The following is a 24442-nucleotide window of genomic DNA, read 5'->3' on the forward strand; positions in this document are numbered from 1 at the left end:
ACGAACTGTCTTGTATTCACGAGGTGGTGAGAATAAAGTGGATTAAATTGTGTAAAGGAGTCTGGCAAGTAACTGGCTCTGCTTCCATGACCGTTTCAGCAAGCTAGCATTTCAAACACCTATACAGCCTGAGCCTAGGCTGCCCTACCACCAGCACTGCAGCTGCAGCAGAGTCAGTGGTGGGTGTCACAAATGTGCCATAAGACATGTTTGTGCCACCCAGAGAAGAAGCAGCACTGGCAGGGAAACATTCGCCACCCTGTCAACACTGCAGATCAACCCCTAGCCACCGCCAGTGAGCAGGTGAACTCAAGTGGCTCAGGGATGTGGGAAGGATGGGGGGAGGCATTTCTCCACAGAGGAGGGTGAAATGGGAGAACAGGCCCAGGAGAGAGGTGGGACTGGTGGAGGCCTCTTCTGCTGAATCACTAGGCTTCTCAAGTCTGTGTCAGAGAAGTAGCTGGTTCTGAATCAAGAAGCGCCACTGAGCAGGCTGTTTCTTTACACAGGGTAAGGAGAGGAATCTCCCCTTCCCCTGAGGAGACCTCCAGCCTACTCAAAACCAGCATGAGATCTGGTGGTAGCCCTTCTGTTACCAAAAGGGCTGTTTTGTTTAGGGGAATTATTACACTGCCCTTATTGGAACCTCAGGGTCGCAGGCTGGATAACAAGACGGCGTAATGCAGAGAAATTCCCTTCTGCTTAAAGAGGAGACTGAGAGAAAGATAACTTTTAATAAAAGATTATAGTTTTATTACAAGAGCACACAGGTAAACATAATGCACATGAAGAAATGATAAGTGTATGTTTCTTGGTCCTAGTACTTGAATCTAGTGTACCTAGCTTTCATGGTGGTTGCGTGTAAAGAGTATTTGGTGCATCCGAGGAAATTAGAAAAAGGAAAGGTAGGGACGGATTTTAGGGGTCCCTGATCTACCAAACCCAGCTGCTAACTAAAGATGGAGAAAAAAGGGGGGGAGAAGGGAAAGAGTTCCAGTCACAAGTTAGTTACCTGTCCTGTAGAGCAGTGGGGGGGGGGGGGCGGAGTCCTGTGAAGAGGACCCTCTGACACAACACAGATGTGTTGGTCCTTGGAGAGAGAGCCAGAGAGAGCAAGGGGAAGCCCTTACTTAAAAGGGGTTGGGAGAGAGTCTGAGCTGGATGATACTACACAGCAGGGTGCTTGGAGTGTGTAAAAACATTGAAAGGATCAGGTTGTCAGTTATAAGCAAAATTCAATGGGGTCTATGGCTGGCTTCCTAGATGGGGGAACTTAAACAATACAATGAATCAGCAACACAAGGAGACAGTTCAAGTTTGCATACAGTTCTTAAACAGTGATTGGGTTAAAACAATACAATGAATACAGTAATGTAGAAGACACTTAAACAATGATTTAAGATGCCAGACTTCTTCCCATAATGTGTGACCATAGGGAGGTGGTGGTTGTGTAACCATGAGCTTGTGACTCGACCAGAGTTTTGGAAATGTGGCCTGTGTGAGAAGTTTAGCCTGTAAGGTATTTTAGTCCATAGTAACATAACCAGATAGAGAGAAAATTACAACTAAAAGGAAAAAGGGGATTTTCATGTAACACTTCGGAGCCATTGCTCCTTTGCTGGATAGGATTGGGCTGTAAGACAATCTAGTTCAGCTTCATTTACATCACCTGGTGATGACTCTCCTCCAATTAAAACATACTAAAGAACGTTTTTCCCACAGTTCTTCCAAAAGTCACAAACAGTGGTGCTGAACCAATTTTCCTTTGTAGAGGTTCTGTGAGGAGGCAAATGTGCTTGTAATTGGAAACATAACATTTCTTCAACAGCTTGACGAAAATAAGAGCCATCGTTGTTGCTGTTTAAGTACTCTGCATCATGCTTTCAGCTCTGAGACAATATGTATTGTGGTTAGATATCACTTTTATGTTCTCTATAAATTTGGTCGGTTTAAATTTCTTGCATTATTGCCTACAGTAACAGTGCTATTTTAAAGATGAAGTCCTGGAAGAAAATAGGTGTTTCAGTAACTTGGGAGTTTCAATGTATGGATGATCTGGAATTACTTTTGTGCTTTTTCCCCACTTAAAAATATATTTGGGCTCAATTCCGTCCAACTTCCCAGTGCTGCTGATGCCAATGGAACATGTGCTGCATTCTGTGGTGGGGGGTGGCCACAGAGGCCTCCTCAAGGTAAGGGAATGTTTGTTCACCTATTCAGGGCCGCATTGTGACTACATCAGCACTGGAAAGTTAGATAGGATTGGGCCCTTTTTAAAGATGTTTTTGCCCTTCCTCTAAATATTTTTGTTTGTTTTGTCCTTTATTTTGATTACATAGCAATGTACCTGTTGCTTTGACCCACACAGCAATAGTACGTTATGATATATCTGTGAATGGAAACCTTTATATTTGTGGAAGGAAATTCTGACAGAAAAACTTTTAAATTAAGAAGTCTTTTTCTGATAACTTGACTAGTCATCAGACAAAAAATTGAGAAATGAGATGGCTACCTTCTATTACTTATTTCCACATTTTTATACTGCCCTTCCTCCAAAGAGCTCAGCACGGTGTACACAGCTGCTCCCCTCCTTTTGTCCTCACAAGAACCCTGTGAGGTAGGTAAGGCTAAGAGAAAGTGACTGGCCCAAGGTCACCCAGGAAGCTTCATGGCTGAGGGGGGATTTGAACCTGGATCTTCCAAGTCTAAGTCCACCTCCCAAACCACTACACCACCATGGCTCTTCTTGACTATTCGTTCTCGACTACTGTGAAATTTGCCATAGAAAATATATAAATGTGGTTTTCATATATTAGTAAACTTTTCTATTCAACTTCCTTTGAAAGGGAGAGTCAGAACCTATAAGGAGCTCAAGTCTTTACGTATTAACAGATGTAAGAAGAAATGCAACGGGGGAGTACCGATGTTCCTTGACTGATGAAAGTTTGATGGATTCCACCACAATTACAGTGCATTGTAAGTAATATTGTTTTATTATTCACCATTGTTTGTTGGTACTCTGCCTTCCAGTGAACCAGGACAGGCATGGACCTGGAAGAACCAAGACAGAGTCTCTCGACAGTCATCTTTAGATTCCACCTTTCAATTCCCTAAAATGAATAGTAATGATTATCTCAAGCACTCCTGCCGTCCACCACTGCTTTCTTTTAAATCATAGTTTGTAAAGATACCAACTGGCTAAGTGTGGGCTGAGAATTACTTCAAGTCAGTATTTCAAACCATAATCCTAGGGCATAATTTGGGGCATTTGGTGGGCCACTGTGAGATAAAGGAAGCTGGACTAGATGGGCCTATGGCCTGATCCAGCAAGGCTGTTCTTATGTTCTTATGGTATGTTGCTTAAACCACAGTTTTCTGGGCCAGACGTCATAGCAACCTGTGGTTTTGGGAAACTGGAGTTTTCTGTTATGAAACATGAGAGCGCTTGAGTTGTTCACTTGTTCCTAACCCTCCAGATCATTGCCCTGCTAACCAGATAGTGTTTGGGAGAATGAGCTACTTGATTAAGCAATATAAATCCCTATGCAGTGGGTCCTATCACAGAAGTGCAGGCACCAACACTGTAGGAAACAGGAAGCCCATTGTTTCCTCTTGGTCTTTACCACCCTGTCCAAAACCTGGGGTAGCTAAATGCCACCCAGTTTCTGCTTGCCAATACTGGGGTTGAGGCAATCAAATTGTTCAGCCCATCCTGAGGTAGACAGCCTTTGAAACAGAGGTTGGGCACTTCAAGCCCAAAGGGTCACAGCCTGCATCCCAGAGCCAGACAGACCAGAAATGGTTCCCCAGAGACACATGAAAGTGCACATCAGATCCCTACTCTTAGACCCTGACCTGCACTATTCTTGCCACTGTGGCCACCTGGCTCAACCCACCTTCAAAGACAGTCTGGGGTAGGCAAAAAAACAAAACAAAACAAAAAAAACATAAAACTTTCCCACTTGTGACAAAACAGTGGAGAGCAAAATATTCTTACCTGGCTCTAAAAGGCTAACAGCTAATTTCCGACTGCACTCTCAGATAGGAGGAAGGGACTGCTGTGCCGTCTTGCTTTGGAACGCCAGCGAAGGAGCCTAGAATTCAAGTATTCAATTGCTTTGTTTGCTTTATCCAGCAATGACTTGCAGACCCCAGTGAGGTGCCTGTATGTCATATCTGCCTTGTGCCAAGGGGTGGGACTGGGGAAAGAAGTTCCTCCAACCAGTAGTGGTGGAGGGGCTGCATTCTCCATGATTTTCAGGATTCACTGGCATAGCTAGAGGGGGGCGGGGCACTAAGTTTTGCAGGGAGCCAGCATGCAAGCAACCCCCCTCCCCATGGGAGCCATTAGCCTCCATTTCCCCCCCCCCCGCCACCCAAATGGCTCCAAAGGGGTGGGGGAGGGTCCCATTGCGGTAAGGTTCCCTGCAAAATTTAGTGCTCCACCCCCCTCTAGCTATGCCAGTGTCAGGATTAAAAATGTGACAACCAATTGTGACCAATCTGTGCTACTCCAGTTTTTCTGAAGGTCAAATATTTTGCTTTACCCAGTAATTAAATTATACCTTTTTTTCCTGACACTTTCCTGTTCACAACCTCATAATTGGTTATGAGGCAAGTATTTCTTTCTGTGATTCATTGGTAATTAGTTCAAATTTCATGTCAAATTGAGTTAGTTTCATTTTGTCCTGTTGATGTTTTTAAATTGTCTGATCATTTTCAGAACCTGGCAAGGGAGTGCTAATGTATTATTCCGCTGTTACAATGTGGGGCTTCAGCAACTAGTTTTTCATCAAGTCTTTTCATAAGATAAAATATGTCAGCATTTTTAAGAGGGAATTGTATTTTCTATACTGCCTTTAAAAATCATTAATTTGTGAGATAATACAGATTTGAATGCTGACTTAAATCTTCTTGCACTTGGTAGTTTGAGAAAAAGAAACTAGTGCAGCAAAAGATCATCCATCAGGTAAAATACTAGATATTCAAAGAACCAGGAGCATCCCTCAAGCTAACCTTTTCCCTGACATTTAAGATTTCCACATGGAAGAAGATTATGTAATGGCAAGTGCCTACAAAATAGCAATGCCCCAAGTGCATTTTGAGAATTGCATAAGTGAATGATACCCTGAGTTTTGGTAGTTCTAATCACCCAAACCTCATCATGGTTCAATATAGTCACGTAAGAAGATTTTGCCAAACGTTTGTGAATGACTGGATGCAAACCTACACCAGGCTGTCCGTATGGATGACTGTGAACATGTAAAACCACCTTATACTGATCCAGACCATTTAGCTCTATGTTGTCTGCTCTGGCTGCAGATTACTGGCATCTCAGGCAGGATATTTCCTTCTCCTGTTGTCAGATCCTTTGTCTAGAGATGCTGAAGATGCACGCAGATGCTAGAGGTGCATGCAGAACATGTGCTGTGTCCCTGAGCTACAGGCTCTTCCTCATGCGCTTATGTGCCGCAAGATGGGGAGATTGACTGACAGAATGTTAAAAGGGTTGAGCCCCTCTCAACCCTTTCTGCATCCACTACTCTCTACTCCACTGCTCAGAGTACTCTCTGCATCCATTTAATCTTTCCTAAAAATGCCTCAATTGCCCAGCATTCACATTAATACACAGACATGGATGTTAGAAATACATCTTTGCCAGTAAAATACGCATCCTAAATATTGTCACTCATGAAAAAATCTCAAAAAGAGAAGGGCAAGAGAACAGTGAAGAAGCTATTGAATTATTTCTAAATTAAAGACAGTCTAAAATAAAGACAAGATTCCTTTAGGGAAAAAAAGTTAAGTGAAAATGGGAAAGGCCCAATTAGAAAAGACTAGAATGCATAGAATTGTAATGTCCTCTGCCCCAGCACTTTTTTTACATGACACAGCATCCCTGAACCTCAATCCCTTGCATACCTTTAAATCCCTGAAGCTTCCTACCTGCCCTTCTTTGAGATACTATTGCTTTGGGTATATCCCTCTAGTCTAAATAAATCTGCATACACATATTTTTATAGGGTTCTAATATTTGTCTGGAAAAAGACTGGAAAAGATATTAAAATTGCCTAGCTATGAAGAAATAGCTACACAGGAAAAGATTTAAGGCAAAAAAAAAAAATCAAACACATATATCAAAGAAAAGCTGAGGTGACTGCTATATAGCAACCAGCCTGTGCCCTTTACAGAGATTGTGAGAGGTCATTCTTTCTTGGAGGGGGTATAAGCACCAACAATAAATCAATGAACCTCTCTTCCTTGTCTGACTTTAAGATGCTGATTGAAATTATCTGAACAGATTCCACAGTCAGTGAATATGTGGGCATGGTATGGTTTTTCTCATCTCAAGGAATCAAAGATGAGACAGAATGAAACAAATGGTAACGACCTGTTGAGTTATTGCACGTCATATTTTCTTGAACGGGAGCCACTTTGTTTTGCTTGTCCATTGAAGCACAACCTTATCTGTCCCTTGCCTTGTAGGGTTCTCTACACCCAGCCTGTTTGTCAGACGGTGGTAGAAATTCTGGTGATAGTGAAGGAATAGCTTCTGCTTCCACACATGTTGATGGCAAAAGCTGCCTTGGACATACTTTGGGGAAAAAAATAGAACTTTCCTACTGAAAGAGCAATTAGCCAGGGTATGGCACTGAAGAATAGCAGTACTATATTATAAATAAATACAGGCCAAATGAACCTGTAAAGTTTACAAGTAAGACATGAATATAACACACACACACACACACACACACACACACACACACACACACACACACACACACACACTGTTACCTCTCAGTGCTATAACTGGTATTCAGAAATAAATGCTTCTAAATAATTTTGTGACACGTATTACAGGTTTTCCTTCCAAATGATTTTTTTCTTAATCAGTCAATTCTTAGGTTTTATCTTGCCTCAAAGAAATAAAGGTTTGACAAACCATAGAGAAAGAATTATCAGGCGGAAGAAGGGGGAAAGAACTCTGTTCTTTAGAGCAGGAAGAACAGCCTTTTTCCCCTGCGACTTTATGCTTAAGAACTTCAGAAAAGTTGCAAATCAGGCCCTTCTCCTGGTGAAGAAGAAATATCTGCAATTCTGGGTCAGCTGACTTACATTGTTCTTAGTCATGGGGATAGAATCTGAAGAGGTTTTGTCTTCTGATATACCGCTTTGATTTGTGGAACATATTTTTGTGGTAGGGAGAAACAGGATAGTATTCGACAGGTAGTTGTGTCTCTTTCTGCACTGCTATTGTTTGCTAAAGTGTTTCTATGTGCTTATAGTCTGCAAGGTAAGCAGCTGTGGAGGTAGATAAGGGCAGCGCTCCTAGGGCCACTGACAGAGAAATTAGGCTTGTATCAGTCGTGTGTGGCTATTACTAACTGGAAGCAATGTCAGTTACTGTAAAGCTTTGAGCACTCTCTTTTCTCTCTCTCTCTCTCTCTCTCTCTCTCTCTTTCTCTCTCTCTGATGCTGTGTTTCCTTTAATTATAATGATCTTCCTAATAGAACTGGAAAATGAAAGATGTAGACGATTTTGCTTTCCTGTTGAGGGAATAGAGCTTCTTGAGGCTGTTGAGCTGTTGAGGGAATAGAGCTTCTCTTCTTTCCGGTGAGATAACCGAAGAGAAGTTCACAGGCTTAAGTAACATTAAGTGCTTTAATACCAATGATTTTACAAAGCTGCAGTATTTCAATCTGCCTCGCCATGTGTGTGTGATATTTTTGAAACTACCATGTAGTATGAAAGCCTGTGTGGCCTCTGTGCAGAAGAAAGGAAAATCAGAGATCACTGAAGACCATTATCTTTATTTTTATGAAGACCAGTGAAGACCACTGAAGATAATTATCTTTTTTATTATTTTTTTACAGCTTTTTGTACCAGTAATGTGCTCATGTTGAAAAATATGCACATATTTGTTGCCTCCTGGAATTTGCTTTAACTTTGCCAGTGTGACAGTGTTGCCTCAGAACTCTGAAAGACAGAAAAGCAACCTAGTTCATACAGTAATTTTTAATTTACAGCCAATAATTGTGGGATTTTCAATGATTAATTCTGAAATTAACGGGAAACTCAGATGTTTTGTTGAGGCAAGCTACAGAAGGAAGAAGTGGGTTAAAGTTATCCTTGACTCACCTGCACATTTTCATCATTCTAAATCCTATAGTAGAAGAAAATATCTCTCAAAACCAATCATCCTTCTGCCTGTTTCGCAAAACAATCCTTCTGTTTTCTAGTTGCAGTTCAGATTTCTGTATAATTTATTACAAAGCTTAAAAAACCCCTTGCACTTTTCCCCATCATTTTCATGCTTCACATATAATTTGTCTTTTTTCCAGTAAATCCTTTTTGTTATTTCTTAAGTGATCCTACAGGGAAAATGGAGTGTTTCACTTTCTGGTATCCAATAATTACAGGAGATATGCAAATATTTTTGCTGCCTTCTTTTGAAGATTATTTTCCGTTCTGTTGCATAAAGGAATTGGCTGAGACTTTGAGAAAATGGAGCTGTAACTGGATTTAGCCAAGAGTGTTCTTCTCATCTGTAAGCCCTCTAGATGAACCACGTTTCTGAGATGTCTCTTACAGTACTGACTTTCTACCCCGTAGATTTGGATTTGTCACTTACTCCCAGCGGAGAAGTTGTTAAGCGCATTGGAGAAGCACTGCCAGTATCCTGTACAATCTCTTCCAGTAGAAATGCAACTGTATTCTGGATGAAGGTAAATTGTTAATCATGCTGTTATTTTAAAGAAAGAGAGTAAATGGGATATGAAGCTCCCTAAAGTTTAAAGATATAATCTCTTTCAAAACCAAGTAACTAACTTTTGTAAACATGTGCAGTTACATTTTTGTGATGATTTTGAAAATGTGATTAAAGAAATAGCATGAGTTTGTGTCATAGGAAGGGAAGGGTTGTAGGGTTACTGGATTGGCCACTTTTATCGCAGTAGAAAATAGGACAATTGCTCTCTTTCTATCATACCATTGCATGAGGCAGTAGCCTTGAAGGGAACAGGGCAGGGGAACCGCCTGTCATTGACAGATGGGGTGATGAGAGAGAGAAGCAGCCCACAAGGTAGGCTGGCCAGGCTGTGCCAGCTCAGCAGCTTCAGTTGCACTTGAGAAGCTGGAAAAGAGAGAGGATTGTAGGTGTTACCGAACTTGGGTGCTGGCTGGCACAGCGGTGCTTGGACAGCAGCTGGAATGGGAATGAGGATGGAAAGCTGGACTAGGTTAACAATGGATAGTTTAACCAGTGGGTTAATGCTCCACAAATGAATAAACAAGACAGGATAACTGGCGAAGGAATGACCAAAGAGCAAGAACATGGTTTTTGTGTCTAGCATTATTGTAGAATTTCACCCCATAGGTTTGTATGAGGTTCTTGGCCGGGTGATTCAATTAGAGGGTTCTCTATTGCTAGCTGAGAATCCCTGTTGGCTACTGCCATTAGTTTTCCCATCCAGTTGAGCGTGTGGCTCGTTTGGAGTGCCGTTGGCTCTTTAGCTTGCCTCCTAGTCATTCATGGGGACGGTGAAGGCCATTGGAAGTGGAAAATGTTTCCTTTGTCTTTCTTGTGAAGTTGTTTTTCCCAATCAGGAGCCCTTGGGTGAAGGCTATAGTTACAAGATACCAGATTTGCTGTCCCAACATGATTTGGAGCTGGTAGGCTTCCCTTGGATTGTAGAGCTGTAAAAAATCCATTTGCATTTAATGAGTAAGCAAGTCTCTGGAGCATTGACCTCCATAGGGCAATTAAGGTGGAGATCATGTTTCTCAGTTGTCAGTGGCCTTCCTGGTCTGTGAACCTGTGGGTCTTGCAATCAGTCCTGCACATGGTCATGCTACCAGTCTGTTCCCTTGCTCTCTGTTGGCATTCACTCAGCACCAAGTACGCATGTATAAATTTGTGTCTCCTGCACACCTTGAAATAAGCAGAAATAAAATGTTGATGGTGTAAACTTCAGCTGCTCTTTTCCTGTTAGTGCTGTTGGCACCAATAGCATCTTTTTTCCTGCGCCAAATAGTCTCCGTGAGTAATCTTTGTAGTACAGAGGGAAAGCACCTTTGTTTCACAAGCAATCTATCCTTTTCAAGATTTTAGAAAGGGTTTGAAAAGCAGCAGAACAAAGTTAGAAAAGAGGAAAGCATGGAAATGGAAAAGGTGCAAAAGAGAGCGACTAAGATGATTACGGGGCTGGGGCACCTTCCTTATGAGGAAAGGCTACGGCGTTTGGGCCTCTTCAGCCTAGAAAAGAGATGCTTGAGGGGGGACATGATTGAGACATACAAAATTATGCAGGGAATGGACAGAGTGGATAGGGAGATGCTCTTTACACTCTCACATAATACCAGAACCAGGGGACATCCACTAAAATTGAGTGTTGGGCGGGTTAGGACAGACAAAAGAAAATATTTCTTTACTCAGCGTGTGGTCGGTCTGTGGAACTCCTTGCCACAGGATGTGGTGCTGGCGTCTAGCCTAGACGCCTTTAAAAGGGGATTGGACAAGTTTCTGGAGGAAAAATCCATTATGGGGTACAAGCCATGATGTGTATGCGCAACCTCCTGATTTTAGAAATGGGTTAAGTCAGAATGCCAGATGTAGGGGAGGGCACCAGGATGAGGTCTCTTGTTATCTGGTGTGCTCCCTGGGGCATTTGGTGGGCCGCTGTGAGATACAGGAAGCTGGACTCGATGGGCCTATGGCCTGATCCAGTGGGGCTGTTCTTATGTTCTTATAAAGCAGTAGATCTAAGGGCTCCTTGACCTGATACAGGAAGTGGGGAAGTCACCCTTTTAATATGACACCCCTTGGTCTCATTCCTGTCTCACCATGTAACACCAGAGGGGGGGGGACCCAATCAGCACTGTGGCGAAATGTAATTAATGTTGCATAAAGACCAGTTTTGTATCTCTGTATAAGACATTGTGTAGCAATGTAAGCATTTAAACCTCTTTTAGAACTTTGTGTTTAAATATGTAAAACTTGACAATGGGTGCTTTTAAATTTACGTAGTAATAGTAGTAAATAATGGTTAGTGGCTTGCAGCTTGAGATATAGTCAATAGCTGTTGCCCAACAATATCCGGCCCTGGCTTTCCGCAGTCATAAAAATGTAGATTGATTAACCACTGGAAAATGTATAACCTTTAGTGACCCATAGCTGCAGAAAAGTAAATCAGTAAATATAAAGATAATTAATTGAGTATTAACATTTCTCAGCAGTATTAACAATAATTGCATTCTCCAACATATAAAATTCTAGTGCTGCTCCTTGTTTTGATAAAGAATTGCAAAGCCAGTATTCAATGGGTTTGGCGCTAAGCTAAACCTTGCAATTCTGTGAAGAGGAGAATGGAGTTGAATTTCACAATTTAAATTCAACTAACCAACTATGTCAGAGGGTAGGAGAGGCAAAGCCTGGGCTGAGCCTCTACCTAGGGGTGGGCCAGAAGTTATTGCAATACTGTGGTAGTGGCAATAGAGTTCAGTTTGTTTCCTTTTCACTCTGGCAATGGCAATATTTACTTGGCAAAAGCACAACTGCTATTGAATTCGAATCTGATACTGGGGGCCCCGTATCCACGGATCCTGTATCTGCAGATTCAAAGATCCTGTATATGTGGATCGGGTCCACGCCCCCCCCTTGCACATATGCCCCCCCATTCCCAGAGGGCTTCCCAGGGCCTCCTAATGTGGACACTTGTTTTGAGATCTAGAGCTCAGTCTGAGCCCAGCAGAGGCTATGGACGTAAGTCTACGGCTTCTACTGAGCTCAGAAGCTTCTCTGGAGGGGAGGGAAACCGGACTCCCCTCCCCTCCAGAGGGTCCAGACCATGGGGATGTACGATCGCCCATATTCGCGGTTTTGGCTATCCGCAAGGGTGTTCCGGAATGGAACTCCCACAGATAAGGGTGCACACCTGTCGTTGTAGAGTAATATAGGTGTTGCCTCTCTCCTTCAGAGCTATACTGTACAGAGGAGCAATAATGCCAGTGTTAGGCCTCTAGTCCAATATAATGTATTACCACCAGTGCTTGAGTGCATATTTTCATGCCAGAATAATTGACTCTATCATGGCTGAAATGTCCTTAAAAATGGTGTACAGCAGTGCTGTTTTAATCACATGCATTATGTTCCTTTTCCTGCCTGTTTCCTTACCGGTTAATAATTTCAGTGAGAAATGATGCCTGTTTCCTGCATAGTAGTGGAAATCAATCAGTTGTTACCCTAGAATTATGCGCCAGTTATGCTTGAAAGAGGATCTGATGTTATGTGAGTGTTGTGGTCAATGTAAGTTGAAATCTGTAGGCTAGCCTGTCTTACGGTTGTGCATGTGCTCAACTTCCTCTGTTAAACTTGCTCTCCTTCCATCAGGACAATACTAGAATGCGGACAAGTCCATCCTTTTCAAGTTTACAATACCAGGATGCAGGAAAGTACATCTGCGCAACTAACTTGCAAGAGGTTGAAGGGCTGAAGAAAAAGCAGACCCTTACACTGATCGTAGAAGGTAATGGTAGGGCTTGCTGGTTTCTACATTAGTTCTTCACTATGGAATGCCCTCCCAGGTCCGCTGAAGCCTGCCCTTCATCCCATCTCACCCACCAACTTACTTTTGTTGGTGGTCCTGACAGAGCCACTGACCTGCATGGGGCAGCTGCAGCCTTCCTGCTGTTTCTCCAGAAGGGCATACCTCTATGCATTGGTGGAGTACCTCGAATCGCTGGCAGAATGCTAGTTCCTCTAGTGATACATTCCTATAGGCTGTTACTATTTCTTGTTTTGGATTTCCTGCTGTAGGGAGAATAAATTGGAAATAACATAAATAAATTCACATTAGTGTTATGTTTTGTCTGTTGAAAAAGGAAAACCTCAGATCAAAATGACGAAGAAAACCAGCTCAGATGGAACATTTAAAACAATATCCTGTATTGTGGAAGGGTTTCCCAAACCAGCAGTACAATGGACTAGCAGTGGAAGCATCATAAATCAAGTAACTTTCTTTCTTATTACTTCTACATATTTCATTTTGCAATTAAAAATGACAACAAACCACATAGAAGAAACTAACCTTTTTTTCTGAACAGTGTTAGTTCCATATTACCTACAGTCAATTGTGCAACACACCAAAAAAAAATTTTAAAAATGAGGTCACTAGATGTGTCACTTTGTCTGGTAAGTGTTTGCTCAGGGTAAGTTTCACAGTTCAGCAAGGCTTACTCCAAGTAAGCATACATAGGCCTGCAGCTTAAGGACCATGATAGACATGCACACTTGTGCGACAGAAGCATACTTCCAACTGGAAGTGCTTTATTGATGGTGGGGGGGGAAGAGTCCTGGATGAGACTTGGATGCATGGAATTGAGGAGCTTTACTTTTTCCCCACTTATCATTTGCAAGTTATGAAAGTCTAAAATTCTCCTAAAAAACTCTCTGAAGAGGCACTTAGCCCCTGATTTCCTCAAATTGACCCTTCAGGGACAAACTGTTGCTGGAGGTTACAGTTTTTGGCTTGAAAATGGGCAAAGAATAAACACCCAAGAAAACGGGTATAAGGAGAGCCTTCTCAGGTGTTAGCAGGTAGGGCAGCTGCAGTGTTTTTCCATGGACAACGAAGGGGCAGTTCTGCCTCACCTGCCACCCCCACACTGCATGTCCCTGCTCTGAAGGGGAGAGGCTGCTTACACGAGGTTTTTCATGCCAGTAAAAAGAAAACAAGAACCACCAGATACAGACAGACTCGAGTCTGCATGCGTGGGAACCGAGTGCCAAGTCAGTAGCCTCAGACTCAAGTCAATGCTTGAGTCATCGGCATAGGTGACTGGAGCCTCCACTAGTCAGCAAAAAACGCTGATTTTCAGAACTCAGACTTGAGTCACCCAACTCGGGTTCCCTTCCCTGCCAAGGAATTTGCCTACAGAATCTCCCTCAGTGGAAATTAGCAAAAAAAAGTGTAAGTGGGAGGCTGGGGGGATATATTAAGACTTTTAAAATGCTCCCAAGATTTCCAAAATGTACTATCCTCTCTCTCTTTCTCTTTTGTGGGGTGTGTGTGTGTTTGTGTGTGTGTGCAGTGCACGCTTTCACAACTGCTCTTGTATCATGCGCTATTGTGGGTGCTGTCCACACTGTGGCCCAGTTCTGACATCATTGGAACCACAGCTTATCATTGGTACTATGAAATGTCCCTGAGCCTCAGGTTTGCACACTCTCCCTCTCCCACTCAAGCAAATCTTGTATTTTTCTAACCAGAGTTTGATAACAAACCAGGATATGAACTGGGATCACATTTCAGTTTTTAAGAGGAGACAGGGGCACATGAGCTGAAGGCTTGTGAACATCACACAGAACCTCGTTCCATATGACTTTTGAACCTGGCCAGGAGATCATATTTTAGATGTTTAACCAAATATACTAACATACAGGTGGGGCCTCTTTAGGTGGGGCCACGGTTTTACCTCACTGTAGATCTCAAATCCGTGGATCTGTCCCATCTGTTGTTCTCAAATTGTGATCAGAGCTGTGGTCCAGTCATGTTCAGAGGCCCTTCTGAGCCCTGAGAAGGATCTCCAAACACAACCAGAGCACATCTCTAGTCACAATTGCAAAATAAGTTCTGCAATCCACAGATTTGGTTATCCATGGATTTTGGTATCCATTGTGGGATCCTGGAATGGATCTTCCACAAATACCAAGATGCCACCTGTAATGCTATATGCTAAGATAGTTTGCACATGCATGAAACCTCTTTTTTTGCCTGCAAGTAACCTTTCTTAAATAATGTTCCTTTCTTTCCAGACGGAGGAGACTAGATATATCGATGGAAAGTTTGCTAGTAAAATCAGAATTGCTCCTGAAGAAAATGTTACATTAACATGTGTGGCAGAAAATTCGCTAGAAAGAACTGTGACCTCTTTGAATGTATCAGCTAGTGAGTACATTTTTTAAGAAAAAAAAAATATAAAATGACGAGCGATTGTTTTTTTTCATGTTCTCATCTACTTTTTCAGAAAATATCCATCTTCTCTCATGTGTAGCACTGTGCTGGAATGTTGTTTACCAGTCGCTTTGTTGTTCTCGCAGACAAGGGGAAGGGGGAAGCATACACTTAGCAACTCATTTCTCAAAATTGGGTTGTCATGGCAAATTCTGACTCTTGTTCCCTTTTTGGAAAAGATACACAGAAAAGCAAAATGAGTTTGGCTGTACTCCTGCGATCCTAGCTAATGTGTCCATGCCCCAGAAACCCTCAGCAGGTCAGGGATTTTGCAAATATGTTGGACTTCCTTTCATAAACTGTTGCATTTTCACTTTTTTCTTGTTTTTAAATCTTACAATCTGAGAACTATCCAGTGTCTTCTGAGTCAGACAAAATAAATGTTTTAATTAAAACAGAATCATCGATTTAAAAGCTTTTTGTTTCAGATTAAGCCATTTGTTCTACAGCTTCTTTTGGCCTGGTCTATCTGACAGATTCCTATTTTATAGCACTCAGTAATCTGCATGTGGCAGCTGACAATTAACTATCATGCATGTTTACTAAGGAAGTTCAGTGGGACTCATTTCTAAAGCAGTGTGCATAGAATGGCAGCCTCAGAGCCCAATCCTGAGCTTTTTAATGCCAGCGGTACGAGCGTACCTCTGGTGATTGATGTTGCAAATTTGCCATAAGGCACATCTGTGGCACCGGCACTGGGTTAGTGCCAGTTGATGCCAAGCCTCAGCACTGTTCGGAGGCCTGACCCATGCTTCAACAGCACTGGCCAGTGTATTATTGGGGAGGAGGAGGCGGGAAGTGGGTGTTGTGGGTTCAGGGAGGAAGTGGGCTCTGCTCTGCCAGATCCTGAATTTTGTGTCGGGCCGGAAGACATGACATGGAATCTCTCAAGTCTGCGCCAGCAAAATAGCCAGCGGAGACTTGAGAAGGCCCTTGGCGGGGCTTGGGGCTTTCCCCAGGGGAAGGGGATGAGACACCTTCCCCCAAGGAGACCTCTGGCAGCTACTGCGGTTCTGCAGGATGCAGCAGTAGCTGCTTTGACACCACTACACCCAACGGCAGTGCTGCCTTTAGGATTGGGCCCTCTATCTGTCAGCAATTCGGACTTGAAGCTGAGTGGGAGCTCCAGATATATAATGTAAGGATTCAGTCAGTACTGTTGGAACATACCAACAATTTCACTTTTTATTTTAAAGTATCCAGATGCTTGGAGAGCAGGCAAGTTCATGTGGGAGTAAGTCATGCTTGCCAAACCTTGTATGACTTCAAACGTGCCCAGTGCTTCAAATTGTGCTCTGAAATGAGCGAGGAGCCAGTGGAGCTGATGAAGCTCTGTGTGTTCCCACCACTTGTTTCCAATGCACATCCAAGCAGCAGTTTCCAAACAGTCTTGAAGGGCAGCCCAATGTATAATACATTTCTACAATCTATCCTCAGAGTCAGTAGAGCATGGATAGCCAAGAATTGACACACAAGGTAGGAATGGTAGAAGTGGGTACCAACCTCATTTTAATCCATGCATGACATTTCTTCAAGTTCCTTTTTAGTGAATAGATGTGCCATTTATTGTACACAACACTACACAGTAGGCATTTGGGAGAAGAGTATCGCTCAGATAGATAGTCAAGCAGTGGGTTGTTGCCTTTATGTTTTAAATGGCTAGATGTGCATTCTGGGTTCACATAACAGCAAGGGCACATGAGAAGAACTGCATTGCCACTCTGCATTACAAAAAAAATATTCAATGGAGGCTTGCTGGGGGTATCATCTTGATTTCCCAGATACAGCATCTTGTGTTTTGAATGATATTCCTTATTCTCCACCAGAAGTGTAAGTTAGATGGAAAATGTGAGAACTCTGAAAAATAGGCAATTAATTCTTAGCTATTACACAATAAACAGTTTGCCTAGGACAGCCATTTACAACCACTGTGCCGCAGCACACCAGTGGTCCACAGGTGTGCCACAGGAATTTAGAGGAAGGGCCAATGGGAGATGTGAGCCTCCACTGCCAGCATGGTGTGCCTTGTCAATTGTCAAAAACCTGGTGGTGTGCCTTGACAATTTTAGTGCCTTGTCAGTGTGCCATGAGATGAAAAAGGTCAAAAATCACTGGCCTTGGAACACTGATCCTTGGCTTTTGAAGGCATAAATTCAACGTATTATGGTGCCTGGGTTAGAACACTTTATTTTCTAACACTAGATGTGGTACCCTCTCTATAACCTGCACCTTCTTTTCACACACATGCCAGCTTTTTACTTACATCATTCCCCATGAGTTGTATAGTGCCTTTCTCAACCTGTGTGTTGACTTTAACACACAGTCTGATCAAGGGATGTTTGGCTGAATTCACCCAAGGGTGCTAAAGTTTAATCAGCTCTCTGTCTACTATGATAAAGTGATGAAAAGTCAGCTTGCAGTACAGGGTAACACATAAATACTACTTCTGACTAAGCATTTGTAAGATTAAACTTGTCATTTTTGGAATAAAGCACTTTCATATGATACATTAGAGATATAAAGTAAGGATTGCTGCCTAAAAAAAATAAGATTAATCATTTAGTTGTGTGGCTGATGCTGCATTAAGTATGAACGCTTCTGGCCCAGCTGAAAAATAGATCATTTTATTGTTAAATATCATCACAGACTGAAAGTTTTGAAGGTGACTTTAATATATCAAAGCATTAAAAAGATATATTTTTTTTCTTTTTCAGTAAGTATTCCAGAATATGATGAACCAGATGAAATAAACGGAGGTACATAAAAATGCAACATCTCTTATTTAGTACGTTTAGGGGAAAAAATGTTTTATTCACTTTTCTAGGCACTTAGTATTGAGCTAGAAGGAATAAATAAAATTGATCCTTAAAGTAGGATAGTCTACTGCATGTGTAAAAAAAAAAACTTACTAAAATGTAAAATTCTGGCATACAAAATGGGTTAGCAACCAAAGCTTCCCTTATGAAAGAAAATGAACTACTTGAACAAGTTTATCTTGTCACTAGTCTTAAACTAAAAATAAATGAATCTATAAGGTGTTAAGAATAAAACCGTAATCCTCAAGTCATTTACTCTACCAACAGTAATATAAGTTCATCTGACAACTACATTTGGTACAGCCAGGTAGTCTAAAGTTATAAAAATATGTAGAAGTAATGAAGAGACAGAGTTGAGACAGGTAAGTTATTGTTCAAGTCCATCAAAGGATATGTCAGGAGTAGTGAGTACATGGTTTGATCCAAGGAAGGAACAATGCTGAGGATTTGGCTGATTGAGCAAAGAACCAGGATGACAGCATCTGGACATGCTGTAAAATAGATCTGTGGAGGTCTATCTATGGAGGTCTCTGTAAGGAGCAAGCAGCATTGTCAGATTTTGAGAGGAGACTTAGGGCCCAATCCTATCCAATTTTCCAGGGCCAGTGCAGCCATGTCAATGGGGAGTGTGCTGCATCCTGTGGTGGGGAGCAACTCACAGAGGCCTCCTCAGAGTAAGGAAACATTTGTTTCCTTACCTCAGGGTTGCATTGTGGCTGCAACAGTGCTGGAAAGTTGGCTAGGATTGGGCCCTTAGTGCTGAATAGAAATGTACGCTTCAAAAGCACGGGAGATGCAGAGATGGCAGAGACTTACAGCCCAGTGCAGCGTTAATCCCTATGCAGCCATGCCGATATGGGCTATGCTGAATCCTGCAGGGAATATTTGGCTGCTGGAGACAAATGTCCGCTTGCCCTGGGGCAATATCTCTGGCACAAGTCTGTGTTGTTCCATGCAGGTGGATGAAGCCCAGGGTTTCGATACTGAATGTACCATACCACTGATCCCACCCCCCTCCTGGGCTGATCTGCCCAGCCCTGGCCCCCACTGCCACTCCATTCTGCCGTCTCCTACCCTCTTCAACCCCCTCCATTTTCTTGTGCTGGACTTGTGTTCCATCAGGACTCCCAACAGTTGCTAGTGCCAGCAGGAAGACTCCATCTATCCTGCCAGCATGCTTGGGCTGTGCACTGTGCACAGAGTGCTTTACAGAGCTTTTGTGAATGCATGTTCTTTGAGGGCAGACCTTGTTCATCAGTTTGTGGCCTGGCAGAACACAGTTTGCCTGCAATCCTTCTGAAATAAGTAAACCTACCAGATCGCTATGGAGCAAATGACGAGAGGATTGCAGCCAGTTAAATCACTGTCAGAGCCATTGAACGTGCATGATATCACAATGTTCTCTTCGAACAACTTTCTGGTTTAGAAACGCTTTGGAATGGGTGTGAACCGTAAAACCATTTTCCATTTGTTTGTTTGATCAAACACTTGATCCTTTTCTTTGTTTTTTCATTTAGGTGGCAAAAGGGAAAACGGTAATGACCAGGCAAAACTAATAGTGGGAATCGTGGTTGGTCTTCTTCTAGCAGCGCTGGTTGCTGGTGTTGCATACTGGCTATACATGAAGAAATCAAAGTAAGACTTTTTGATACATTTGCACCAAATTTAGTGTATACGATATTGTATGCTTAATTTTCATGTGTATGGAGAAAATCCTTTAGTTCAGAGGAAGCATGTGCTTTGCCTGCAAGAGGTTCTGTGTTCATTTGTCTGCTTCTCCATGTAAAAGACCTCAAGGTAGCAGACCTGGATAAGGCATCCTCTGCCTCTTGGAAACTGCTGCCTTTCAAAGCCAGCACAGTATATTGGGCTAGATAGAATAATGGTATAGAGCCATCCAGTATATACCAGTGTGCACATGGAACCGTATTTGAAGAAGTGCACTAAGAATACACTAAGAGACATAGTAAATTGGGAAACTGGGATGGGGGGGAGGGAGATCATGTCTGCTTTCAACTGTGTTACAAATTACAGCTCACTAACTTTCCAACAGAACTCAATTTGAAGTTCTTAAGAACTGAACAAGCGTTGCAGTCTATAGACGCCCCACCATTCAATCTTCCCATATATTCTCTCCTGAGTTCTGTTTCTTGGCCAAATTAGTTATATGACATAATCCTGGGAACCAGGTTTTATCTGTATTCAATACATGGTAGATAACATTTCTTATAACACACTTTAAGCTTATGGAGAATTGTAATTCTCCATAAGCTTATGGAGAAAGTCTAATTTTTCACTCATTGTGATCACTACTTTGTTGATTTGGCTTCAGCTCAGGCATGCTAGTTCTGAAAACAAATGAAAGCGGAGAGGAGTTTACCCATCACATGATTGACATGACTGCAGCAGTCCCTTGATAACCTGAAATATCCCATGGTAATGCTGTTACCATTGCAATTCTATACACACTCAGGAGAAGTTCCATTTTTAACTCATTATTTCTGTTGATATGCATAGGACTGTGCTGTAAGGATAGTAAGGGAAGGCAGGATATAAATGATTTAAAATAAATGGTAAAAATAAAAACATGAAGCTTGCATCACATTATTATGATGATTGAGAATATTTATATGCTACTTTTCAACACAAAGTCATTCACAAAGCAGTTTACATAACAAAACAAATCAATAAGTGGTTCCCTGTCCCCAAAGGGCTCACAATATTTAAAAAAAAATACAGAAGAGATACCAGCAACAGCCAATAGAAAAGATGCCATGCTGGGGTGAAGAAAGAAAGTTGCTTTTGCCCTGCAAAATATAAGAGGATACAATTTTGAAAGGTGCCACTTTGCTCAGTTAGCATCACATCCCCCAAGAGTAATAGTTGTCAGGTTAAGGAGCCTGGGCTGTGAACAATCGCCATGTAAATGGTTTGCCTAAAATAGGGGTGGCCAACTCACGGCATGTGAGTCCCTCCAACAGCCTGTGGCATACCCAAGTCAGTGTGGCTGCCTCAGCAACCAACCTTGTGCAAGGCCTGCTGAGCACTTCCAGGTGTGCCAAGGAGCAGCGGACTGGCATCCCATGAGGCATGATCAAGATTCTCTGCATAAAAAGTGGATGTGTCATGCTGTGCATTGGCCACCCCTGGCCTAAACCATCCCTTGTTGAACCTGAATGTGCATGAACTCACTGAAAGCAGAGCATCTGAAAGTACTGATCGAATAGTAAATAAGGTAAGCTGCTCAATAATGAAATAACAAGTCAGCATGGAATAGTAGTTAGCTGTTTGTTCATGTAATCTCTCTGTCAGAAAGGGCTAGAATATATCATGTTAATATTCAGCAAATACAGGTGTGTGCCCCTTAGCGACATTCCGGGCAACGCTGGATCACATATGCGATGACCACCATTGGTCATGTGGTAATCACGGGGCGCACACCCGAAGTCTCTGAAACCAAGGGAAGCTTTGCTCCCCTCGCCCCCGGAAGCTCATCTGAGCTTCCCAGAGGCAGCGTGAGCCTGCTGCAAGGCTTAGACTGCCCCAGCTGTGTGAGAAACGCAATTCCCGGTTTCGTCCGTGAAACTAGAAGTCGCATCTCTCACATGATTCTGGCAGTCTGAGCTTCGCAGAGGCAGTGAGCAGGCACGTGCTGCCTCTGGGAAGCTCAGATGAGTCTCCAGAGGTGAGGGGAGCAAAGCATCCCCTTGCCTGCAGATGCTTCGCATTGCATCAAGCCTCGCTTGATGATGGGGGAGCAGTCCCCATCCCTGTCATTAAGCAATGCATGACTGTATAGAGACCTGCAGTATTGGCGCTATTTTAATTTTAAGTACAGTTCCTTTTCCTAAGCAGAATGTGAGAACATCTGTTGTTTGAGACGTTCATACTTGTTTTATAGTGACAAGTTCTCAAGGGGATGTAAATAGAATGTGTTCTACTTACTTGTGAACCTTGTTTTCCTCCTTAATAGTGGTGAATGCTTTAATCTTAAATATATCTCTTCCATGATGCTTTGTCTAAGCATTGTGTATTTTTACTTGCAAGTGTCAACTGCTGAGTTATTTGTCAGTGCAGTAAAGTTTACATATATTGACTTCAGGAATTCTGAGACTAGGTTCTTTTGTTTTTATTTGTGGATATTCTGTCTCTGCCTCCCAATATATATACCTTGATATACCTTTTGTTGGATGAGGAGCATAAGCACTAATGAGAAATCCAGTGCATGTGTACCAATTTAGGGCCCAATCCTATACAACTTTCCAGCACCCATGCAGCCACAATGCTGCCCTGAGGCAAGGGAACAAATGTTCCCATACATTGAGGAGGCCTCTGAGACTGCCTCTCCACCACAGGATGCAGTCCGTACCCCATTGGCACAGCTACACCGGCACTGGAAAATTGGATAGGATTGGGCTCTTAATCCCACTTATACTATCTTCGCTTCATGCACCATTCCTCCTGTGCATTCTTACATTTATTCCTTGATAACATAGCACATCTGTGGCTCACATGTGCATATAGTTGTAGACACTCCCTTTGCAATCTTTAAGAATTGCTGAGATATTTCAGGCTGGACATGGTCAGAATGGGTCAAAGACAGATATCTGCCATGTTACTCATCTAGCCACCTATTATTTACTCTTAGTGTTTTCCCCTCTCATATTCCTCATAATATCTAGCAGAGCAACTGAGAAGTTTCTGTTCCAGTGCGTAAAAAAAAACAAACCAGTTATGCCTTCTTGGGATGGGTGGATCAAAATATACCCCAGCTGCAGAACAGTAGCACCTGACAGTAGGGGACAGCAGAGGGGAAAGGACTTGGGCTGCAGGCCTACCCACACTTTCCTGGAAGTAAGCCACATTGATAACAATTGGGATCTTTTCTGAGCAGATTTATTTGGGATTATACTGTTGGATTACTAAACAGAACAAACTTTGGAGGAAGGAAGGAAGTATATGTTTCTGCCCAGTAAGAAGGCAGAATATCTGCAGCAACATGAGCTGAATTTTCATTCCAGAATTGCATCCTTTTGCTTTCTTGATGAGAATAAAAACAAGCCACTAAATCCACACTCTGAGCCTCCTCTGTTCCTTCTTGTGATGGCTCCTTGCCTTTCAACCTAATAATAGGTGCCCGTCTTACCAGTGTCAGAAGAACAAACCCCTTTGCTAGCCAGTCAATGGGAATGTAGCAGTATAAAGATGGGAGCCTACCATTTATCTATATTTGTTTAGAAAAGTTCCTTATATGACACTTTTCTCCCCAACTAGGGGGACTCAAAGCAACTCTCAGATTAAAGTGAAACCAGAAAAAATACAAAACAAAAACAAGACACAGCAGCCCACCTAAAACAGATTATGAAAGGAATTTTTAATTAACCAAATGTCTGATGAAATAGAAATGTCTTCACTTGATTACATAAGTCATTTAGGGCAAGGGGGGAATAGGAATATTCTCTGGCAATGTATTCATAAGATAGACACCACCACAAAGAAGGTTAGATTATCTCAAGGGACAGGCAGACTCAGATGGAGACAGGCAGCCCTTCAAGTAGAAGTGGTTGAGCCCACTATGTTCTTGTTGTGAGGTATCCCAGTGCTGTCTAGTATTAAAAACTGTGTTTTGCACAATTTACTGCAACAAAATTCAAGAATGGTGTATTATGTCAGTGGGTCAGACCCAAATAGAAAAAGAAACATTTGGATTATTTTCAATATGTCTAAAGTAGATCATGAAGCTAATGTAGTTTAGATATCTTGTGTTGATGAAATTGTTGTATAAATTACAGATAATTACTGTACCCAATGCTTCTGAATAAAACCTAATTTTAGGCAATTGTCTATTCTCCGCATAAATTTTCCCCTTATTATAAATCAGTGTTGCTGCTGTCTGTGCAAATACATGCAAATAGTGGGGACATATTTGACAAAATGTGGATTTCAGTAGAAACAAGTGCCCCAAGGAGATAGAAATGTTGTCCGTTATTGACATATTGTGTACATAATATAAAAGTCTTAGTAGCCACATAGACCACCCCACCAAAGCAGTTTTTGAACCCACTATTGAACAATTATTCACATAATCTCTGTCCCCAAAGGGATGTCCATGGAGAGTCTGAGAAGGAAGCAGCACAGAACATTCAAAGGCTCCCGAGGCAAGAAAGTTACTTTTTTATGTGTGTTGTGGTTTGTAGAATCTTCTATTGTCTTGTCATACCCGTTACAAGAACTTTTATATATGACCCAAAAGGCTAATCAAATTTTATTGTTGTGAATATTTAAATACCACTTTTCAATTTAAAAAAAAAAAGTTCACAGGGGTTAATTTAGCAAGAAAAATGAGAAGATGGACAGAGGACACTATCAAGAAACCACAAACAGCCTCTGAAGGTGACACTGTCCTGGGATGAATAGAGGCAGTTGCCATCATCCTGCTACATATAAGGGAACCATTCCTTTATAAGTTGCCTCATTGCTCACTTAGCAGAGGCAGTTATCCATCAGAACAGTTTTTTTTTGTCTACCTGAAAACTATTATTCTTCAGTATGACCCTTTGAATTGGTCCTGAACCAGGAGCTCAATAATAATCATAATTAATAATAAAATAGTG

At 42.1% G+C, this 24442-nt stretch overlaps 1 protein-coding gene across 2 annotated transcripts in view; it reads left to right on the plus strand.

The window, feature by feature from the left end:
* Positions 1–24442, plus strand: part of ALCAM (activated leukocyte cell adhesion molecule) — a 174629-nt gene that overhangs the window by 139685 nt on the left and 10502 nt on the right. Inside the window, exons 8-15 of one of the 2 annotated variants that reach the window (XM_066619881.1) lie at positions 2847–2976; positions 8615–8727; positions 12390–12525; positions 12881–13008; positions 14814–14946; positions 17727–17768; positions 19346–19463; positions 23930–23986. In XM_066619881.1, coding sequence (XP_066475978.1) covers positions 2847–2976; positions 8615–8727; positions 12390–12525; positions 12881–13008; positions 14814–14946; positions 17727–17768; positions 19346–19463; positions 23930–23986 — 857 coding nt within the window. The remainder of the gene's footprint in view (positions 1–2846; positions 2977–8614; positions 8728–12389; positions 12526–12880; positions 13009–14813; positions 14947–17726; positions 17769–19345; positions 19464–23929; positions 23987–24442) is intronic. The other variant, XM_066619880.1, reaches the window with a different exon arrangement.

Source organism: Tiliqua scincoides, chromosome 3 (genome assembly GCF_035046505.1).
Source record: "Tiliqua scincoides isolate rTilSci1 chromosome 3, rTilSci1.hap2, whole genome shotgun sequence".
In the NCBI taxonomy this organism is placed as follows: Eukaryota; Metazoa; Chordata; class Lepidosauria; order Squamata; family Scincidae; genus Tiliqua; species Tiliqua scincoides.